This window comes from Rosa rugosa, chromosome 4, assembly GCF_958449725.1.
Source record: "Rosa rugosa chromosome 4, drRosRugo1.1, whole genome shotgun sequence".
NCBI lineage: Eukaryota > Viridiplantae > Streptophyta > Magnoliopsida > Rosales > Rosaceae > Rosa > Rosa rugosa.
The window spans coordinates 2,574,338-2,597,675 of record NC_084823.1 but is presented as its reverse complement, the minus strand read 5'-3'; the positions used below and the strand labels follow the sequence as shown (position 1 = coordinate 2,597,675).

Here is a 23,338-nt window from a genome sequence, read left to right as displayed (position 1 = left end):
AACATCATTATATTCAATATAAAATGCTCTCCTAATTGAAAGAAATCCTCCCCAAAGCGAACCTGGGTGAAGAGAAATCCTCTCAAAGTGAATCCCCTAAATATAAATCTGTGTGAGGACAAATCTCTCATTTCCTCAAAGCGAATATGGGTAGAAGTATTCCCTTCAAGGGAAATTCGAGTGAAGAGTGGAATCCAGATAAGGGGAAATCTTCTCAAACCGAATTTAATTAGGTGGGGAGTATTCCCTTCCCTTCAAGGGAAATCCAAGTGAGGAGTGGAATTCAGGTGAGGGGAAATCTTCTCAAACCGAATTTAGGTGAGGAGTATTCCCTTCGAAGGAAATCCAAGTGAGGAGTGGAATTCAGGTGAGGGGAAATCTTCTCAAACTGAATTTAGGTGAGGAGTATTCCCTTCAAAGGAAATCCAAGTGAGGAGTGGAATCCAGGTGAGGAGAAATCTTCTCAAAGTGTATCTGGGCGAAGAGTATTTCTTTAAGGGAAATACGAGTGAGGAGTGGAATCCAGGTGAGGAAAAATTATCTCAAGACGAATCTGAGTGAGAAGAATTCATGATGGAGCAATTTTAGCAAAAGAAAAAAAACTTGATGAAGCCATGTTTCAAAAAGTAACTCATTGTAGTTCAAAAACTTAATGGAACCACCTATAATGTCCAAAAAGAGATAAATGAAGTTGACATTCATATTTTTTTATATGTAAATCTAATAAGCTGACATTCATATCACTAATGATTGAAGAACTCGATCACGCTTGTTAAGGTCGGATTATCTAGAAACTCAAATCTTCGTTGCGCATTGGCTGAATTAAATGTCCAAGTAAATTTTAATTAAAGATAAATTATATATGATAAATATAAGAGCTAAAGTCATTTTTCCACCCTTAACTTTATTCCAGGTCTAGCGTTCGAACCCCCAGGTCTAGCGTTCGAATCCCAGGTCCATCCCGTGGTCAGCAGATTTGAGGGATCCTTTGGATTCGTGCGTCTGCGGTGCAGTGGATTAGTCTGGCTTTGCCTAGCTTTCGCCGCAATGTCGGTGCAGGTGTCCTGGCGCTGGGATACCACTGCATGGGTGTGTGAGTTACTAACAGCTAACTACCTGATCAAAAAAAAAAAAAAACTTTATTCCTAAAATCATTTGTGCCCCTAAACTTCTAATATGAACGCTTGTGCCCTTGTACTTCTCCAATGTGATTGATTATAGCCAATCCTTAACTAATCGATCAATTTCTTCATATAGTGTTGGCCACTCAAACTAGATTTTGGCCTTCAATCATGGTGGTAAAATGACTTTAGCTCTAAATATAATTATAAAAAAAATAAATAAATACCATACATATGATTATCATAAATTTTGTTTCCGTAAATACCCCTTATACATATACTATATGAACCACATTAATTTAGAAGGGTAAATAAGTAAAATTAGAGATTAGAGATAATAAGAAATTAAAATAATTTTTTTTTTAAATATGATCTTCTATTCCTCTCGTAGGGTTTTTTCCTCTTCTTTTGGATTCTAAAGCCGAGAGCTTCTTCTTGGTCAATAATATCATAGATTTTTTTATATGTAAATATAATAAGCTAACGTTCATATCACTAAAAGAAAATGTAAGTAAGACAAAAATTCTTTTATTAACTATTGCTAAACCAGCCAAAAAAAACTTCAGTAAAACAAAAGTATTGCCAATAGAATTGGGGGCAAAAAATTTCGCCCCTATTTCTTTTCGTCTAAATTTTAAAAGTCATCATAATTCTCTGCTTAAATTTTTATCAATTATTTACAAAATAAAAAAATATAGGAGACCAAATTAAATCTCATCCCCAATTAAATTTTGGGACAAATATTTTTCGTCCCCAATTGAAATTTATTTGTCTCTAACAGCGTTGAATAAACAATTCGGAAGACCAAAACTTTTAGAGACAAAATTAACAAATTTGTCCCTAATTATGTGTTTAGGGGACGAAAAATTGGTCCGTCCCAAAAGATTTTGTCTCTAAATGGGTTTTCTCTAGTAGTGCTGCCACTCTCTTCCCACGGTTCTCTTCAACAAACCCGACCCCGACAAACCAAAACAAAAACCAGTTGATCCCTTCCCATCCTCTCTCTCTCAATCGCATTCACTTTCCTTCAACAATAATGAGACTAGGGTTTCATTGTTAGGCCTCCGATGTCCCTTCCAGATCCCCATTCACTCTGCTGAATTCGAAATCCCCAATTTTCTAGGGTTTAAATTTTCAATCTCCAGTACCATTCACTCTCGAGCATGGCTTCCACGATTGGCTCTCCAAGCAGTTCGTCCTCGTTGAGGCCGCCATCGTCATCGTCACCAATGGATGCTGCTATTGGCGGCATCATGGGTACTTTCATACTTAATCCCAATTTACCCAAATCGAAGATAGGGTTCAATCCTGGGCGGGTCGGCGACTAGGCGTTTCAGTCCCTTTTTTTTTTTTTTTTTTAACTCTTCATACTTAATCCCAATTTACCCAAATCGAAGATAGGGTTCTGGGTGTGATGAAGGCCATTTCTCCTCTCTCTCTCTATGCGACATGGCCGCACGGGCCATCTATTATCAGCCTTTCTCCGACTCCGAGTCGCCGGTGACGCCGTGACAACGGTGACATTGCTGATTTGCTGCCTTGCTGGTAAGTCGAACTTCTGGGTTTATCGAATTTCTGGCATTCATGAATCATGATTCTCACAATCTCACAAACTCTTTCTGGGTTTTCACTTTCCAGTCAAAGGCGCCGGCTCTTCACTCTTGGTTTGCTCGCTTTGACTCCTCTTCAAGCTGTCAAGCAACAAAACAGAAGACTTTGGTTCAATTTCTGGGTTCTTCCTTCAAGCTCAGTGAGTCTCTGAATCTCTTGTTAAGTTGCTGGGCTTTGGTGTTTCTGATTCTTGGAGCTATTTGGCTGTTTTGACTAGTATATAGAACCGTTGATTCTTCCACCATCTTATTTACATGCTTCGTTGATTACCATATTTCAGGTATTCAGTTCTCAAAGTAATTGTTGGCAAATAGCTTTTCTTCTGTAACTTAAATTGACTTTGTTTAGTTAATTCTGTAGCTTTTCTTCTGTTTTTGGAATTCTGTTAAGTTGCTTATAAACATTTAGTGCATGCCTTTGTTTAAAAGCTACTTCATTCGTAATTTTTCTCTCTATCGGTGGCTCTTGCACGAAAAGATAGTTTCTATTTTTTGTTGTTGTTTGCACTCTCCCCTCTTAACTTGATTTCTTTATGTTAATACCCATATCAATTATTCTTCATTGTGATTTTGATTTGGTTTTGATTTGTGTTTGGTGGCGCAGAGAGTTGGATTTGTTTTGGACCGGGAAGGAAGTTTGCATTGTGTGAGGTGAGTTTCGTTGATCTCCATGAGATGTGTTTGTTTCCAGATTTATTATAGTTGAGTTTCGAAGTGATCATTCTCGCAAGGATTATTTAGTGTAGCAGTTGAAGACAAAAGTTGAAAGTTGGTGTAGTAGTGGTCATGTTTGGAAGCATGATACTGAGTTTAGAGGAACTGAAAATGCAAAATATCAGTTTGGAAGCATATTAAAATATCAGTTTGGAAGCATGTTGTGAATATGCGCATTATTTGTCTAAGATGCTTATATGGGGTTTAATATCAGTGTACTGATGATTATGTGTATACGTTTAGTTTAGGTTTGTGGATAGTATCATAGTAGTTTGATTATGGTTCATGACCAAACCTAGGCTCCACTATGAAAACCAAAAACTGGAATTTCTAGAATAAGAAATGATTAAAAGATTCCATCCCTCTCTATTTCATACCATGCATCTGAATGGTTGCTCCAAGAGGCATATAGGGATTCATTGAACATATTGTTTATAATTTATATGTATGGGAAGAGAGTATGGTGCCTATTTTTCTGCAGTAATTTTTCTATATTTCTTCTGCTAGTTAATAACCTCTGTATGTTTCTTCTTTTTTGTAGATGAGTATAAACGATGAGTCCCAATTTATATCTACGGAGGAAAGAGAAGATGCAACAGGAAATGTACAAAGAGATAATTTGGCTTCTAGAAGAAATCGGACGAAAGAAAAGAAATTATATACATAGGTCTAAACTGGTTCCAGTTGCTTTCAAAAAAGTTATAAAATAAAATAAAAATGCTTATGAGCTTACGGGTCTGCGGGTTTCAATGGGTTTGAAAGGGGGAAAAAAAATTATATTCATGGGTCTTAATGGGTTTCAATGGGTATGTGGATGCAGCTCAGCAACTATAGCACGAAATTCAAAGAGAACTTGTCTTTGCATCATTCCTTAAAGCTTTGTGCAGAATTCCTTAAAGCTTTTCTATAACCAGTTACAAGCATGAAGCATGTAAGTATTACCAGTTCATTTTACTTGAGTGTTAAGTATTATCGTCACCTTAAGCTATTTCTGCTAGCTTTTTAGGCCTTTGCTTGTTAGTTAATCTCATCTGTTCTGTTAACAGATGTCTTTGGACTGGGCAATATATGTTTGTCTTTGGACTGGGCAATATAAGGACTAATCTGCTGTCACTTTTGTACAATGAAAATTAGAATTTCATTGCAGTTCTTAATTCTTTTCAGATAATTCAAGTAATTCATTCTGTGAGCTGTTTACTTGCAGGAACTTAAAATGGGAAAGTCTGCATATTCAAGTAAGTTGCATCTTGTTCTTTATTAGAATAGTGAGGGTCTTGGACTTCAGAGTAGTTAAAAGTGTACATGGGTCACAATAATGGCTCAAGTTTAGTTCAATACAAAGAAAAAAGAAAAAAGAAAAAAAGTACCTTCTGATTTTTGTCAAGTATTTGGTGAATACAACGAATTATTGCTTGATGCTTGCAACTATTACAAGTTACTGATGCCATTAGCACCTAGGATCTTAGGTATAATTCGTCATACAAAACAACCTTTGATGCTTGCAACTACTGCAAATTACATATTGATGCCATTAATACCTATCAAGCATGTACACTGAGATGTTGTTTTGTATCAATAAGTTTGAACCTTATAAGCTGTCTAACTTGTTTTCTGATGCTCTTCTATTTTTTGGCATATCATCTTTGATACCATTAACCCCTGTTTGGAGATGAGTTTTTGTAGTTTCACTTTTAAGAAACTTTTAGTTGTGCCTTTGGGAAAAAAATTGAAATCGGCAGACTTCTATTCTATTATCTCTCTGCCACTTTTTTTGGCCTGATATCACCTGGCCATTATGAGAATGTATTTATGGTAGGAATTGTCTGTTTGAATTTAACTAATTACCCAGCTTTCTCGCTGCTGCTTATATGACTAGTGCTTCTGTTAGAGGTAGAAAGCATGACATAGAGACTGATGTTTTACAATTTGTTTTTGCTTTTCTGTTACATTGGAGACTATGATGCTTTACAATTTTTATCTTTTCTATCTACATAATTTTTTTGTTTTTCTTTTTTTCATATGTGGTGGCAAGGTATGGAACACTTACCCAGATGAGCAAAACCGCCTCAAAGCTCAAGTCTTTAACATCTCAAGTCCTCCATTTTCAAAAAGCAAGCTTCTTTACTGCAACATTTGCAGATTGTGAAGAAGAAGAACCACAATACCCAAACAGACCCAAGTAGATGGTACATTTCCATGCACCATATATGTGCCATGTTTTGGAACAATATAAATGTGTATCAGCTTTTGATGTCCCAAGCACAAGAATGCTTTTCTTGTTTAAATGTTGGCTTGGATGATTGGGAAATGCACCATTTTTGCTTTTGAAGTTTAGTATTGGTTAGATTACTCATTTTGATGGTTTGCAATGTTTACATTTGATGAACTACAGTTAATTTGGTAGATGGACCAATTTAATGCACAATTTAATTCAAGAATGGATGTTTAAATGATCAAGAATGGATGTTTAAATGATCAGACAATATAATAGATATAATGACGACTCAATGTTGTCTAAATAGCCAAAAATGTGACAACCACACACTGCAATCACTGACATCACACATCGGTTTATAACAAATCACTGTCTTCTAATTTATACTCACACAACAGAAGCAATTGAACTCTGTTGTCCCAAAAGTTAATCATACAACAGATATAGTCCAAGAACTGATGTTTGAAGATCAATCAGACAACAGATGAAATCAAAATATGTTGTCTGACAAGCGTAACATACAACAGCTTGAAAACTGACACTGTTGTCTGAAGACAGCGCCTTAACTGCTGCGCAGCTACGCTTGGCATCTGCCGAGCCATCTGCCGAGCTATCACACAACAGTTATAACACATACCTGTTGTCTGTATGTTTATCACACAACTGTGTTCCACCGTTGTCTGATTTTTCATCAGACAACGGCTCACTCTACAACGGTGGGACTCCAAATCCCACATCGGTTTTCTACCGTTGTCTGATGCGATTTTTGGTGTAGTGTGATTTTCATTGCTACAGAATCGTTTCCTTTATACAAGTGTGATTACAATTAGTTCCTACAAGTCAGGAACCAGTTTACTACCTATATTACATAGAAAGAAAGCTACAGCTATTGTACAACTAACATCTAGGACAATCAGCTTTAATATAGAAGATATGACAGATTAGTTTCCTTACACTCCCCCTCAAGTTGGAGAGTGGATGTCTTGCACTCCCAACTTGCGAATCATAGGAACAAAGATATCTTTCCCCAAAGGTTTAGTAAGAACATCAGCAAGCTGATAAGCAGAATTCACATACCTCGTGGTCACAGAACCATCTAGAATTTTGTCTCTAATGTAGTGGCAATCCATCTCGATGTGTCTAGTTCGCTCATGGAATACTGGATTGGCCGCAATGTGTAGTGCAGCCTTGTTATCGCAAAATAGCGAGGCTGGTTCACGAAGAGATAGGCCCAGATCTCTAAGCAGATAACGTAACCAAGTCAACTCGCAACATGTTCCTGTCATGGCACGATATTCCGCCTCTGCTGAAGACAAAGATACTGTTTTTTGACTCTTTGACCTCCAAGAAATCAAAGAAGGTCCAAGAAAGACACAGTATCCGGTGGTAGATCTTCTAGTGACGGGACACCCTGCCCAATCAGAGTCACAATAAGCTCTCAACTTCAGATCATTAATGGAAGAAAAGAACAGACCTTGTTCAGGGTCACCTTTTAGATAACGCACCACTCTCAATGCTGCCTCCCAATGCATTTTTCTAGGTTGGTTCATGAATCTGCTTAGGACATGGACTGCATAAGTGATGTCAGGTCGAGAAACAGTGAGATATATAAGCCTGCCAATTAACCTTCTGTACTTTCCGAGGTCTTTGAGCAAGTCACTATGATCAGACAACTTTAAACCTTTCTCCATAGGAGTATCTGCAGGTGCAGCTCCTAGTAACCCTGCGTCTTCAATAATCTCCAGAGCATATTTTCATTGGCATATAAAAATTCCTCATTTAGAAGTCGAAACTTCAATACCAAGAAAATACTTCAAGTCTCCAAGGTCTTTGAGACGAAATTGACTATGTAAGAAAGTTTTAAGTGCAACAATAGTCTCCAGATCATTCCCAGTAATCAATATGTCGTCCACATAAATCAAAAGTGCAGTAAATGAATCCCCATGCTTTCTAGTGAACAATGAATAATCAGCTTTAGAGTGGACGTACCCGGCTGACCGTATAGCATCAGAAAATTTCTCAAACCACTGACGCGAGGCTTGCTTCAAACCATATAAAGACTTGTGTAATCGACATACCAGATGCTCCTCCCCCTGTCGCCGAACACCTGGCGGAGGAGACATGTAAATTTCTTCCGTCAAATCACCATGGAGGAATGCATTGTTCACATCCAATTGATACAATTGCCAACCACGAGCAGTAGCCAAAGCCAACAAACAACGGACAGTAATGATTTTGGCAGTAGGGGAAAAAGTCTCTTGATAATCGACTCCCTCCAACTGAGTAAAACCCTTAGCAACTAGACGGGCTTTATACCGTTCAACAGAACCGTCTGCTTTGTGCTTCACCTTATAAACCCAACGACAGCCAATAGGGACCTTACCGGCCAGAAGAGGAGTTAGTGTCCAAGTTCTGTTGGCTTGAAGAGCCTGTAATTCGGAAAGCATAGCAGCTTGCCATTCTGGATGACCAGCAGCCTCAGAATAGGTGCGGGGCTCAGGAACATGGCTGAGCTTGGCCGTGAAAGCGAGGTGCTGCGGCAAATACCGATGATAGGAAACATAATTGGCCAAGGGGTAGTGGGTACCTTTAGTTGGACCAGGCAACAAAGAAGACGATTGGTCCGAGGGAACGGCGGAGCAGACATGGTAGGTTGTCCGGGGGACGTGTCAGGCGGCCGGAGCGACGGAGGGGGGCCGGATCGGATATGGGATCGGGATTGGGTATGGGTTCCGGATCGGGTATGGGTTCGGGAGCGGGTAGAGGGTCAGGTATATGGTCAAGAATGGGCACGGCAGGCGTGGGGAGAGGAGAAGGAAGCGGTGGGAGTAGCGACGGTGGCGATGGGGTAGAGATCGACGCCGGAGGAGAAGGAGAAACAAGAAAAGGAGAGTCGGTGACAGGAGGGTTCGTCGAACGACGACGAGAATAAGTACGGAGAGAGGGCGGTGGAGGCGGCGAAGAAGACGGCGGAGATGGTGGGGTGAAAGAGGAGGGATCGGTGTTTGGAGATAAGGACGAAGAAACAGGGGGACTGGGAGAATGCGATGCAGATGGAGAGACAGGAAAGTCAAAGTCAGAGGATGAAGTGAATGGGTCAGGGGGCAAAGGAATTGGGCCCGGTTGGTGGCCCAATGATGAAACCACAGAACTGGGCAGAGTGGAATAGGGAAAAATATGCTCATGAAATTTGACGTCGCGGCTAGTAAAGACTTTCTTGTGGGATAAATCAAACAACTTGTAGGCTTTTTGACCGATGGGATACCCGATGAAAATGGACTGAATGGCACGTTGATCGAATTTATGAGCGGGATTAACGTTAGTAGCATAAGCTAAACAGCCAAAAACAAGTAGGTGGGAGAAAGAATGAGGTTTTGAATAAAGAAGTTCGAAGGGAGTTTTGAAAGAAAGAATGGGAGAAGGTAAGCGGTTGATGATGTGGACTGCGGTAAGAGCACACTCCCCCCAAAATTGAGAAGGGAGGTGTGCTTGAAATTTGAGGGCATGAGCCACTTGAAGAATGTGTCAATGTTTACGTTCCACAACCCCATTTTGTTGGGGCGTGTAAACGCAAGAATGTTGGAAAACGACACCATTATCATTAAAAAAGGATCGAAGGGATAAGAATTCACTACCATTATCACTACGGAAAGTTTTAATGCGAGAATCAAATTGAGTGATAGCATCGCAAAAAAATTATTTAATGAGTGATTGGACTTCAGCTTTATGGCGCATTAAAAAAATCCAAGTAAAACGTGTATAGTCATCGACAATGGTAAGAAAATAATGAGCACCAGAAATAGAAGGAAATCGATATCGACCCCAAATATCACAATGAATAATATCAAAAGGTTTGACAGAAGATATGGTACTAGTACTAAAAGGTAGGCGACTCTGCTTGGCCAAATGACATATATGGCAAGTATTATTATTAGATGGAAAGGAAACATGCAGAAAAGTCTTAGCAATGAAACCTAAACAAGAGGATGACACATGCCCTAAGCGGTTATGCCATAAATCGCTGGAGGTGATGGTAAGGTGACAGGCTGGGCGTGTGATGGAAAAAGAAGGACTAGGTTTAGACTTCTCCGTCACTAATGGCACCAAATAATATAATCCGTTGCGTTGTTCACCCAAACCAATCGTCCTCCTCGTAGCCAGATTCTGCAAAATACACCAATATGGATAGAAGGTCACTGAACAGTTTAATCCTCTCGTCAATCGGCTAGCCGACAATAAATCGAGTTTGAATTTAGGCACAGATAACACATCATGAAGATAAAACATGGTACTGAGAGGTAATGATCCTTTAGCAGCAATATTAATTTTATCTCCGCTAGGCAATAGAACAGGTGGTAATGAGCAATTATTATTCTTGTGTAATAATTGCGTAGATGAAGTAATGTGATCAGTCGCACCACTGTCAATGATCCAATTGCGGGAAACGACCTTGGACAAACCTGGTTTTGTGACGGCGTTTGCTTTGGAACTGGCGCTGGTATTGGAATTGGGTTTCAAAGTCTGATTACTAAGAGCAGTCATAAACTGTTTAAATTGGGCCTCAGTGAGTGTCACGGTTGGCCCACCACCATCTTCAACAGTCGCGCAGACTTGGTTTGCCGAAGGAGCTGCTCTTGGTTGCTTCGAAAAACCTGTGCCTTGCTTTGCTTTGGGGTGACCTGGGGGATACCCAATCAGTTGATAACAAGTCTGTACCCAATGTCCTGGATCTCCACAATAGGTACAATGAGGTCTACCCCTGCTGGAGCCTTGTCGTCGTTCAGTATCAAGATGGTGTCCTTCTTGGGAAGCAAAATTGCGTTCTGGACGCTGGATATGTCGATCAGTCTTCTCAAAGCGTCCACTTCTTCCTGAATTGAAACTGGGTCTGCCAGGATTGCGCACTGCCATTGCAGCGCTTGAAGATGATTCTGCTGCCGGATGAGAGGCACCAAGTGAACATTGTTTCTCGTCCTGAGAGACAGCTGCATATGCCTGACGGACTGTTGGCAAAGGACTTATCAGAAGAATCTCTCCACGTACAGAACTGTAAGTATCATTCAGCCCCATGAGAAATTGCATAAGTCTTTGTTGTTCTGCCTGTGCTCCTCGAGATGTCTCAAAATAGGAAGCTAATTCATCCCATAAGCCTTTCAATTTTGTATAATAAGCTGAAACTGACAATTGCTCTTGTCGGAAACAAGCGATTTCTTGCTGAATTTCAAAAATGCGTGGAGCATTACCTTGGGAGAATCGTTCACGAAGATCTTCCCATACTTTGTGTGCAATAGGATAGTAGATAACACTGTCGGCGATTTCTGAATCAACAGTGTTGATGATCCATGAATGAACCATATCATTACAACGCGACCAAGTCACATAGCCTTCTGGGTCTGTCTCTTCTGAGGGAGCCTTTATTGTGCCGTTCACAAAACCAAGCTTGTTCTTAGAATTCAAAGCTAGGGTCATAGCCCTTTTCCATCCCGCATAATTGTCTCCATTCAAGGGCTTAGAGACTAGGACTAGACCTGGATGATCTGAATGATGAGTGAAAAAGGGATTAGAGAGGTCAGATTTTGACATCTCAGATGTAGGAGGATTGGAGGAATCGGCTTTTGATTTGCCGTGATCCTTGGATGATGGTGAGAGGACATCATCGTTGCCCATGTTGGCTGGAACAATGAGGGAATGGAGGTTAGGCTACACGAGAAGTTAGAGTGCAGCAGATGAGAAGAGTCAGGATCTAATCCTGCTTTGATACCATGAAAGAATGAGAAACCAATAGGCTGAAGAGATGATTTTCATTGATACAGAATCGTTTCCTTTATACAAGTGTGATTACAATTAGTTCCTACAAGTCAGGAACCAGTTTACTACCTATATTACATATAAGGAAAGCTACAGCTATTGTACAACTAACATCTAGGACAATCAGCTTTAATATAGAAGATATGACAGATTAGTTTCCTTACAAGGTACTCGAACGTACGTAAATTGGTTTATGACTATCGTTTTCCTCCTAGATTTTGCATTGACGTGATCATAAAAAAGAGTGCGAAAGGTTAGAAGAACAAATGGAGCAGATAGATATCTTGAATGAGTTTACTTTCACTTTTCCTGAAGAAATTTTCAAAAGAGGATTAATTTTGAGGCGCATTTGTCTACATGTTGATTTTGCCATCGACATGTAAGCTGCAAGCCAGCAATGAAATGCATTAATTGTACATTATTTAGTGTCCTGTGAAGGATAAAAGCGGGAGGGAGGGAGGGAGCGATTAGAAGAGGTACGCAGAGCATTATATAATTGAGCAACGATTAGTTTACTAACTTTTGACCATTATTGAGAAGGGCTGTAAATTCTTCTCAGGTATTTTTGCTCCTCCTAGCTGCATATATCAAAAGTAAATGAATGTCACGAATTCAAAATGCCAGAAAAGATTCGGAAGATAGCAAAATAATTATGGTTGGCCCTGTCCATCTTTTGTTGCATCTTTGTACCAAGTTCTAATTTTTAGATGGGAGCTTCTATTCATACCCTCCTAAATTGATTGTTTAAGGAAATCCAAATTGTGTCTGACCCAAACTCTAGGTTATTTGACCTAGTGGTAATAGGGTTGATTTAGAAGGATCTAGATTCCTATTCAATGTACGATTACTTTCCTTGTATGATTGAGATTCTATGCATTGTAATCCTCTATATAAAAAGGCCCATATTATCAATAAGAATACACAGCAATTCTCTCTCAATTACTGTTTCTCTACAACACGTTATTAGCACGAAGCCCTAACCCTGAAACCTTAAATTCGTAGCCTTCAAAATCCCAAAAACCTCCGCCGCCCACCTTGAAGCTCTCACCTCCAGAAGCCTAGAACCGGCGGCGCTGCCCCCAGAACCGGCTGGAATCAACCTGAACCGGCCGCCGGAAGTGACCAAACCGGCCTCCAAGAAGAATCCGAAGATCTTCTGCTTGGTTCGTCATATTCTCGTCCAACCTTCATGGCCACCTTTTGTCACAAGCTGCATCTCGTCCCCAGATTCCGGGAACCGGAAAAATCATCTCCGGAACCGGCCTAGAAATGCCCGAACCGCCCGCCTGAATCCGCTACACCTTTGAACCGCCGTCTGCATCTCCAGCCTCTAACTCAAGCCCTGTGAAGCCCAGCCCAGAGTCAGACGCTGCCCTAGGCCCAGAAGAAAAGTGCTGCATCCCACGTGCAAGCCCAGAAGAAGAAGGAGGCGGGCCCAGAAGGAAGCAGATCGGCCCAGTACCAGAAGGAGAAGGCTCAGCCCAGAGAAGCAGCCCACTGTCCACAGCCTGCCACGTCAGCATCCACGCAGGCACCCAGTCAGCACTCAATCAGCCTGCCACGTCAGCAACTGATCTGCCACGTCAGTAGATCGGTCAACTTCAGTCAACCGTCGGTCAACCTTTTTCCGGCCAAATTTTCCGGCAACCAATTTCGAGGTAATTTTTACTAAAAGTTCCCGCTTTTGAAGTTTTTTAATTCAATTTACCTTCTCTTTATCGGGGACTTGCAACCTCCCTTTCTTCTACCCCCCTTTCTTCATCATAGGAGAGACCAAAAATTAAGCCGAACTGTGGGGGTTCGTGCTCACTCCAAGCTTAGAGCTTGTTGAGATCTCCAAACTTAGAGTTTGTAGAGAATTTATGATCGACCACTTACGTCATTGTTTCGATGTAATCCAATACCTCTTGGAATTTAATTTCTTGGAAGCGATTACGCTCAGAAATTCCTAATTTCTTGGAAGCGATTACGCTCAGGAATTTTATATGTTTTCGTGGTAGCCTTTTATGCTCCGAAACTAACCCTTTTTCCTTGTTCTCTATCAGGATGAGTAACCTGAACAAATTGGACTTTGCTCCATTGGGAACAACTGGCTCTGGATATCACAGGTGGGTTCGTGATGTCCGCCAGCATCTCAAGACCGATGGAATTCTGGATACGATTCTCGAGCCTAGCCAGGACGTGCTAACTGTTGAGCAAGCTCAAGCTTTGGAAGCAAATAGAGCAGCCTCAGAGGCAAATAAGGCGAAAGTCATCATCCTAATAACTCGTCATATGGATGATTCGCTCCAGTACGAGTGTATGAATGAAGAAGACCCCAGAAGGCTGTGGGTATCACTCGAAGAAAGATTTGGTAACGTCCGTGACTCCCTGCTTCCTGACCTAGAAGTGAGATGGCATAGCCTCCGCTTCTGTGATTTCAAGTCAGTTCTTGACTACAACTCGGAAGTACTTCGCATTAAATCCTTAATGGAATTCTGTGGTAAAGAGATCACAGATGCGATGTTGATTGAGAAGACTCTCTCTACCTTCCCCGTCTCTGCATTGATGGTTGCTAAGAACTATCGAATTGATGTTACTGCAAGATGGATCACAAGGTTTCATGAACTCATTGGAGCTATGAATGTCGTTGAAAAGCATGACAACATCCTTGTGAAGAACTATAATTCGAGATTCGTGGGAACAGAGCATATTCCAGAATCCAATTATAGTCGCGCTCCAAAGAAAGGGCGCCAAGAGCGAAACCCTAATCTTAGGGATACATTTGGATGTTCTGGTCCATATAATCGCTCTACTTGGGAAGGTAACTGCCAAAATAGGCTAACACGGAACCGAAGCGTGGAAAGAGAGAGGGAGGCAACGCCTCTGGCCATGTTGGTGGTGCCACCAACACTAAGAGCCATCTAAATGACGCTTTCATTTGTAGTGTGGAGTGTCTGATCATTGGGCACACATTTGTAGAGCTCGTGAAGAACTTGTCACCGCCTACAAAGCATATTGTGAAGCAAGAGAGGCTCACTATGTGGAACAAGAAGATCAAGAAGATGATCTAGAGTGAAGGGTTGAAGACTACAAATCTGGTTGGGATCAATAAATCGTCAATTCTGTTTAAGTCTTTATTTTTCCAAAAGATGTAATAAGCAATTGCCATATACTTTGTAGTAAATATGCCAATGGTTTAGTCTTTCTTCAAAGTAGGCTCACCCCAAAGTAAGTGTGATGTCTAGGAAGGTTATGAGATTAGTGGTACTTAAGCGAGCCTTGCTCCACCGATATCTCTCTACTCACCTGGTCACATTTATTTTGGAATTATCAAAAGAAGTTAGACTACTACCATTGTTTTGCATTAGCTAGCATTTTGGATTAGATTTTCTTTGGTTAAAGAGACAATGATGTAACTCTGTTGGCTTATGAATAAAATTTCGAGTTCTTTTCATTATGACTCAATTTTGATTCTGAGCATATTACTTTTGTGACTACGATGGCTGGGTCATCAGTATTAATTCAAGGACGTGGAACAGCCCAAGTTCCAATTGCCAAATGGCACCTTAATTACTGTCACAGAAACTCTCTACGCTCCTAGGGAAAATCGCACCTATGAATAGCCAACGGATTCCATGCGAAAACGCATATAGAGAACGGAAATGAGTTCCTTTGCAATACCTCTAATGATCGCGGACAAAGGCGCATCTTAGAGAAGTTTATGTGTCTTTCTAGTGGACTCTATGTCACTATTCGAGCTTTTAAATCCAATCAAGTTATGAGAGAAGATCTCTTGGATTTAGACACACATTGGCTTTGTCACGACAGGATAGGTCATCCTGGTCATGATATGATGATCCGTCTACTTAAGACTTCACATGGACATCTTTTCTCTCGAGCGAAATGAAGCATGAATCAAAAGTTGATTCCTGGACTAAGTGTGACCGACTCTGCTGCCAAGGGCACCGCCTCCGTCCACCACCAGCCTAGGGCTGGCGTAGTCCCTATCCATGAAGCCATGGATGGTGTTCATCATGGTGATGGCGCCCCAGGTGATGCTGCAATCACCAACTTACTTCAAATAGCGTTTCAGACGCTCAGGCCCAACCAAAATTCTCATTGGTTGCTTCTAAAGCCTCTCGCTCGTTTTACAAAGCCCGTTCCTTAGGGAAATTAGGACTGAGACCGTCCTATGCAAAGGATATGAAAATACTCATTACGTTCTTACATAGAATCCATGGGGATCCTGTGGACTGATTCAACCAACTTGCGGACGTTTAAATATCTCATGATGATTGGTTGACACGCAAACACGCTGGTCACGTGTTGTGCCACTGTCCACTTGTAATTCTTCTTATGCTACACTCCTAGCAAATATCATATGACAACGGGCTCACTCCCCGGATCATCCTATTCCGTGAATTGGACTTGACGATGCTAGAGAGTTTACATCGAAGACTTTCGATGGATATTGCAATATGACTGATGTTGGACATCATATTCTCATGAACACACCCAAATGGTCTCACGAAAATGACTACAATGATAGTCAGGACATTGGTAATGCGCACCAATCTCCTTATATCCGCTTGGGGTGATGCAATATCGCATGCAACTATGCTAATTCGTCTATGACCCATCGCCACTCAATCTACCTCTGCGTTACAGCTAGTGACTGGGTACAAGTATCGTACTTACGTATATTTGAGTGTGTCTTTTATGTGCCAATTGCGCCGCCACAGCGCTCTATGATGGGTACTCATAGACGAATGGGCAACTACGTTGGATTTGAGACTCCAACAATCGTCTGCCACTTCATCCGAAGTGGCCCTGCGGGGCCCACCTTAGAAGAAATTCTACAAAAAATTGGCAGAACTTCCCCTAAAAATGGACTACCCAAAACCTGTAGAAAGACATTTACACTTCTAAGCAATCCATCCTTATTCTCCTGGAGCCACTCTGCTCCCCAAATCACAACATCTTCCAATTCACATTACACAAATCTCAACTTAATAACATTAATCCCACACGTTATCAGAGCAATTCTAAAACAAAAGGTATAATAGAAGTAAAAGTAAAGAGGGTGAAAGTTCGATAGATCCTACAATGCGGAAGCAGTGAAAACTATGCCTCAACCCCGTGTACGCCTGACCTCAACTAATTTCGCCTGCAAACTGGGCATTTGAAACCGAAGAGCCCAGGGGAAAAGTATTGAAAAACACGTTAGTGTGAGTGGACAAAAATAAATAATCAAGATAATTTAAAAGAAGCAAACTTGAATACTTTCCCCACGTATTTAAACTTATAAAACCCCGATGCATGCAACGTTTATAAAACATATTTCTTTAAACTCAAAATCTCGTGAAAACATACCAGCCCTGCTGGTTAAGAAAAATCGGACTAGGCCCCGCTAGTCAAGATAATAGGATATGGGGAAGAGATATCACCATACGGGTAAAGGAGCCCTTTAGGCTCTACCTACCCTCGACTGCCACTCACACATAGATTGTGTGAGGAGGAGAACTAATAACCTCGACTACCACTCACGTGAGGAGGAGAATCCTCGACTGCCACTCACAAACACAAAGTAAGTGAGGAGGAGACACAATCCGAACGACCCGAGTATGGTGAGGAAAACAATCGAAAACCAGTAAATCCATAAATCCATAAAGCTTCCCCAATATCTCACGAGAAAAATAAGTATATTCCAATGACGTGGCCCCGCACGCCAAAATATTCTCAAAATCTTAACCGAGATAAATCAAAATTAATCTCCGAAGGTCAAATCATAAATCCAAAATCATCACTAAGGCATTCCCAATGCCAAAACCAAAGGTCGATAAACAAATAAGAAAATATATCTCCAACGAAATTCCATTTTGAAAATCTTTCAGAAATCTCAAATCGACGAATAGAAATATATTTGATTCCGAAAACCACCTCAGAAAATAATTCGTCGAATATCAATATCCATCATAAATTCAAATCCGAGCATAGAAAACTCAAGTTCGAAAATCATGATGGAAATAATCTAATCAAAATTTCAATAAATATTCAAAACCAAATAATATCCAAAACTAAATAATATGGTCAAAGGATAATATGATAATTAAATAAAGCATTAATTTAAGAAACAACGCATGCATCATTGTTTAAAACAAAAGTCCACTCACAGTACTATTTAGGCGATCACGCATACGAGTTCCTTCCTCGAGCAATAGCTCGGTACGTCGCCCTGTACACAATTATATTCCGTGAACAACAATTCGATAATTAAATACGATTCTAAAATCAATCCTCTTAAATCAACATCTCCATTTTCTTCAATTCAACCCAAACTTTACCACCAACACCATTTCATTAATTTACAAGTTCTAGGGCAGATTCGAGAGAAATCCGACGATCGGATTCTCATAAATCGATAACCGAAATTCTGAATTTCCAGGAATTTATAATCGATTCAAAACTTCCCTAATCTTCACCAAACTTCATATATAAGCTCTACAACATTTATAGAATTTAATAGGCTAAAAATTGAAATTAAAAAGCTGCCCTACGCGCCTCCAGGCGCTACCTACAGTGGCGGCGCGTGGGGCCCACGCGCCGGCGGCAACCACCTCCGATGACCACCAAATTTTGGCAGCAACACCTACTCAACAGACCCAACAACTTTCTCAACTACAACAATTTCAGAAAAAGGCTAGAAGTACCTCAACAATTAAGGAGAAGTTTGAACCCGATTTGTGAATAGTGACCCCAAACTTTAAACCATCAATTCTTCCTCCACGCTTCAATTCTCGGCAAAAGCTTTGGGGAGGATGCTCTTCGTCTCAATGCGCTCCTAATGGACCTGATTTCACCACCGGAAGTGGCCGAAAAATGGAGAATTTCATCGGAGACCAAACTGCTACAGTAACGGTTTTGGCCAAAATTGATGGTTTTCCGGCCAAATAGTCGTGATCCACGGCCACGGCCGTGTAGAGGAGGAGGAGGCGGTCCCAGCCTAGTCGATGTTGCATCAATTGGACGCCAGACGGTGAAGAAATCGGAAAAAGAAGAGAAGCGGTCGACGTGAGGGAGAGAGAGATCGGGGAAGAGGAGAGAGGAAATGGCTGGGTAGAAATCTGATCTACCAACTGTAAATTCCTATATATATACTAATTACCATGAACAGTAACTTCCGTTTTTCGCTTATAACTTTCGTATCCGAACTCCGATTTTTACGTACCACATATGCACGCGCTCGGTTTAACGTCCTCTAAAACTTCTATGAAGAACATTTTCTCAAATTTTGATCCGAACAAAAAGTCAACTTTTAGGGCCACTAAAAATACCGAAACGACAGTAAAAGTGAAAGTAAAGGTCGTTTACCGTCCAAATGACTAGTAAATCAATAAATTCAGGTTCGGGACGTTATATCATGCCCTTGCTAGGCGATCTCCTTACCGCTAGATTTGCGGATGTCACTTTGATGAGACAGTCTTCCCATCGTTAGGGGGAGATAAGAACACAGATGTTCAGCAGGAACGACAGGAATTGTCGTGGTCTGTCTCCACTATGTCTCATCTCGATCTCTACTAAAGTGATGAGATCACACTGACAGAACCCGACCCAAGTTTCACCCCGAAACCCAGATACGAGCCTGTGGGGCCCACTTCAGGTGAAATCCTACCGAAAAATCGGCAAAACCTCCCCTAAAATAGGCTACCCAAACTTTCACAAAACCTGGATATGATTAATAATAAGCTCCTACTCACATGCACAATCCAATATTTACATTCCACGTGTATAAGTTACATTCAGGAAGTACGAATCCCACATTAACTTCAATACTATAACAGATTCTCAAACATTAGCATTCCCCAAATTAAAAAGTTATCAGAGCAGTGCTACATAACTAAGCCAATATCATACAAGGTAGGTTAAGTATTAACCTACAGCCAAAACGGAAGCGCTGCCTCCAAAGCCTCTAGTTCCTGGACGCGATCTCGGCCAAACTGAAATCTAGGCATTTGAAAACGAAGGGCCCAGGGGAAAACATTTAAAAAAAAATGTTAGAGTGAGTGGACAAAACTGAAACAAGTTATGAAACAATTAATTGAATGTTTCCCCATTTCTCTTGTTAACAAAACCAACATGTAGCAAGATTTCACAATGTTTCCAACTCATTCCTTTTCAAGAAAAACTCATTTGATGACTAGAAAGGACTGCCGTCTAGTCATCTCATGCCATCTGGGAGGGACTGCCACCCAGATGACGCATCGGAAAGGACTGCCAACCGGAAATAGGAGGCGGTGGATAGAAGGGACTGCCAACTAACCATCTCATGTCATCTGGAAGGGACTGCCACCCAGATGACGCATCGGAAGGGACTGCCAACCGGAATAGGAGGCGGTGGATAGAAGGGACTGCCAACTAACCATCTCATGCCATCTGGAAGGGACTGCCACCCAGATGACGCATCGGAAGGGACTGTCAACCGGAATATAGTCTGGAAGGGACTGCCAGCCAGACTATTACCTAGAAAGGACTGCCAACTAGGTAATATACGCATGCGCCAAAGATAGCCTCCTTGTCAACTCCTTTCTTTAAATCCATTTCTTTCCATGATACCACATTTACTCAAATAGTATCTGCATGCATTATTTAAATAAAATAAAAGTCCACTCACTGGTGAGTCTCGCAGCTAACCCTGCTGCCTGCCCGTGTCCTCCTCGCTCGAGGGATCAGTACGTCCTGTAGCAAATGGACAGGATATAATTAACCTCGATAAGAAATTAATCTAAGAGTAAAACTTAATCCTTTGGAAATTAATACTCATTACTTAAAAGAAATTCCCTCTAACAACCAATTCTTCAATTTAGGATTCAACTCTCTAATTTCGGAATTCCTTACAATTTCAATTTCTTAACTAAAACTAACCACCAAAATTATAAATAATTCTCTTTCCAAAATCTCCAAATTCTCTCTTAATTCTTCCTTTTCAAGTCACAATCTCCTCTCTAATTTCCAACAAAATAATTTAACAATAGCCTTTTTACCAAGAGATTACACCCAAACATTATAAACCATAATAATCAAACAACCATATTCAACATCAAACTCCAAAGAAATCTCAATACCCAACAATCTCAAGTCTAACCCAAAACTCAAAGATTAAATCCAATTCCAGTCAACCTATTTAGTCCAAAATCATCTTCACAACACACCCAACAATCTCTATACCTGCAACAACAACCAAAATCAAGCAGAAATGGCCGGAAAGATCAAACAACAACCAAGAACTCGACAGTTACTGTTCACACTCTCAAACACCTTCAAATCTTCCTCCACCGATCAAAACAAGCTGCAACAAGGTTAAGAATACGTTCAGCACCTCACCAACAACCAAAACCCTCAAAGAATCCGGCCGGAAACAGCCGGAAATCGGAGATCACAGTAAAACCCGATTTTCCCATTTCTGGAAATTTCCTCTTGAAATCTCAAAAACCAAAGCTACCCAAGGTGAAAAACTTACATGACTAGGTAGAGAAGGAGGAAAGGATCACGCCATGCCAAGCGGTTCGTCCCGTGGTGGCCGAACGGCGATGAATTTTGTGGGAGAAGGCCGGCGGCGAAAGAAAAAGAAAGGGGGAGGGAGAGCTCGGGCTTGTCCCGATTTTCCTTGATCTGTCACTTTCTCTCTCTTCCCAAAATGGAAACCAGTTAAATAAAACCAAAGCTAAGTATAGTAACTCTTATTTTTAAGTCATAACTTTCTGGTCAAAACTCCGATTTAAACAAACTACGTGTCCACGAACTCGATTTTTCATATACTACGGCATTCTCAAGGAAATTCCCAACTTAACAGACAAACTAGAAACTCAACTCCTCTGTCAAAACCGGTAAATGTAACTAGTAAAAATTTTAAGGTACGGGGCATTACACACACAAATATGCTGCAAACATGTCTGCAAGGAAGGACGTCCCTACGAGAGGACGTAGCGCCACCCAACACGGAGGTAGGCATGACGCCAACGCCAAAGAGAGTGGGACTCTGGCGTTATAGGCCATGGCCCCAGCTAGGATGCGTGGGAGGCCCGTGGGTTCGAATGATACTTTGGCACATCTCAATTCTTTGATCATCGACACTCAAAATCCGTCTCATGAGTATCTTCCTGGTTATGGTTATTGTTGAGGGACGCCTCAACGTCAGAACCTATTCCTGAGAATATAGAGCTCTATGAAACTTACACTAGTGTACATGAGACGTGGGATAGAAACTCCATCATAATGATGATGTAGTTGCTCATGCGCATGAGTTTGTTGAGTCCGATGATATCGAACCACGCTCCGTTAATGAATGAATGCCAACGTAGAGAAATCTGGCCTAAATGGAAAGATGCGATCCAGGTTAAGATGGATTCTCTAACGAAGAGGAAGGTTTTTAAGCCAGTGATGCCAACACCTCCTAACATAAAACCTATTGACTAATGGATCTTCGTTAGAAAGCGTGATGAGAAAAAGAGATGGCAATCTCGCCTTATGGCGCAAAGCTTCTCACAAAATGCCCTGGAATTGACTACGATGAGACATATTCTCTCGTAATGGATGTCATTGCACTCCACTACCCTGTCAGTTTGGTAGTTTCCGAATAACTGAACATGCAGCTTATAAATGTGGTCACTATGTATCTCTATAGGGATCTAGATACGGAATATACATGAAGGTTCATGGTGAACTTCATTTACCCAAGTCAAGTGGCTCTAGTCCACAGAGCCCGTTTACAAAGAGGTTGAAATGCTCGCTAAAATGACTACTTGATTGGGAAGGGATATACCCACGCGTTTCCATAAACAAGTTTCGGATTCCATCGCGGTTCATGATCTTTATTAGAAGCTGTTAGAGAGTTAAGGGAAACCGCTGAACACTTCAAATCCGAGTTTGAGATGAAGGATTTTGGGAGAACACGATTATGCCTCGGTTTGGAACTTGAGTATCGTGTTGATAGATGCTTAGGCATTTTGACAAGGTCAAACCTTCAAGCACCCCCATGATCGTCCTTAGTCTTGATCCTGAAAAGGATTCTCTTCGTCTGAAGGATGAAGATGTGCTAGAGGCAGAAGTGCCTTACTTGAGTACAATAGGCGCATTATTATACTTAGCTCAATGCACAAGACCGGACATCTCATTTGCAGTGAACTTGTTAGCTAAGGTATAGCTCTGCGCCAACGCAACGCCATTTGATTGGTGTAAAGGATATCTTTCGGTACTTGAGATATACGATTGATATGGGCTCGTTCTATCCCTACAGAGAGATGATTTCAGACCCATCACACACTAGGAACGCCGCCAACACTAGCCTGCGTCCACTATCCCCATCCCAAAACGACATAAGTGTTTTGGAAGGTTTTTGCTGATGTTGGGTATCTCTCTGACCCATACAAAGGTCATTCCCAAACTGGTTAAATGTTCACCATGGGAAAGACCGTGATATCTTGGAGGTCTACAGAACAGACCTTAGTCGCTATATCTTCGAATAATGCAGAGATTCTTGCTCTTCACGAAGTGGTTTGTGAATGTATATGGACTGGATCCATAATTACGCACGTTCGAACAATTGTGGTTTGAAGTCTACCACTGATGAGCCTACAAGCATTTAGGATAATGCTTCTTGTTTTGAACAAATGAGGCAAGGCTATATCAAAGGCGACAACACCAAGCATAATCAGCAACAACAGACTCTCCTCGAGATCAAAGTGAACTAGCTTCGATCTGAGGACAGTATGGCAGACTTGCTCACTAAGTCATTGCCAAAATTTCACTTTCGAGAAACATGTTGGTAGCATCGTTTGCGGAAGTTATCCGAACTCCAATGACCGTAGTCGTCAGGGGGAGATGCAGACATC

The 23,338-nt window shown here is 41.1% G+C and overlaps 1 protein-coding gene and 2 long non-coding RNA genes across 4 annotated transcripts; 1 reads left to right on the top strand and 2 right to left on the bottom strand.

The window, feature by feature from the left end:
- Nucleotides 1–2,068: 2,068 nt before the first annotated feature.
- On the top strand, nt 2,069–5,799 carry LOC133741851 (uncharacterized). 2 transcript variants are annotated; one of them, XR_009862180.1, is made up of 6 exons: nt 2,069–2,666; nt 2,760–2,871; nt 3,336–3,382; nt 3,987–4,112; nt 4,266–4,680; nt 5,478–5,799. It is a non-coding gene; the product is annotated as an uncharacterized LOC133741851 (long non-coding RNA). The 2 variants fall into 2 exon arrangements; XR_009862181.1 differs by having other exon boundaries at nt 2,760–3,012.
- Nucleotides 5,800–9,789: 3,990 nt separating this feature from the next.
- Nucleotides 9,790–11,327, bottom strand: LOC133742813 (uncharacterized). The gene is made up of 2 exons (XM_062170491.1): nt 10,121–11,327; nt 9,790–9,824 (listed from the first exon to the last, which is right to left on the bottom strand). Exons 1-2 carry the CDS (start codon nt 11,325–11,327, stop codon nt 9,790–9,792), a joined length of 1,242 nt encoding a protein of 413 aa, XP_062026475.1.
- Nucleotides 11,328–19,182: 7,855 nt separating this feature from the next.
- On the bottom strand, nt 19,183–21,108 carry LOC133742521 (uncharacterized). The gene is made up of 4 exons (XR_009862611.1): nt 20,968–21,108; nt 20,676–20,796; nt 20,122–20,186; nt 19,183–19,454 (listed from the first exon to the last, which is right to left on the bottom strand). It is a non-coding gene; the product is annotated as an uncharacterized LOC133742521 (long non-coding RNA).
- Nucleotides 21,109–23,338: the final 2,230 nt, after the last annotated feature.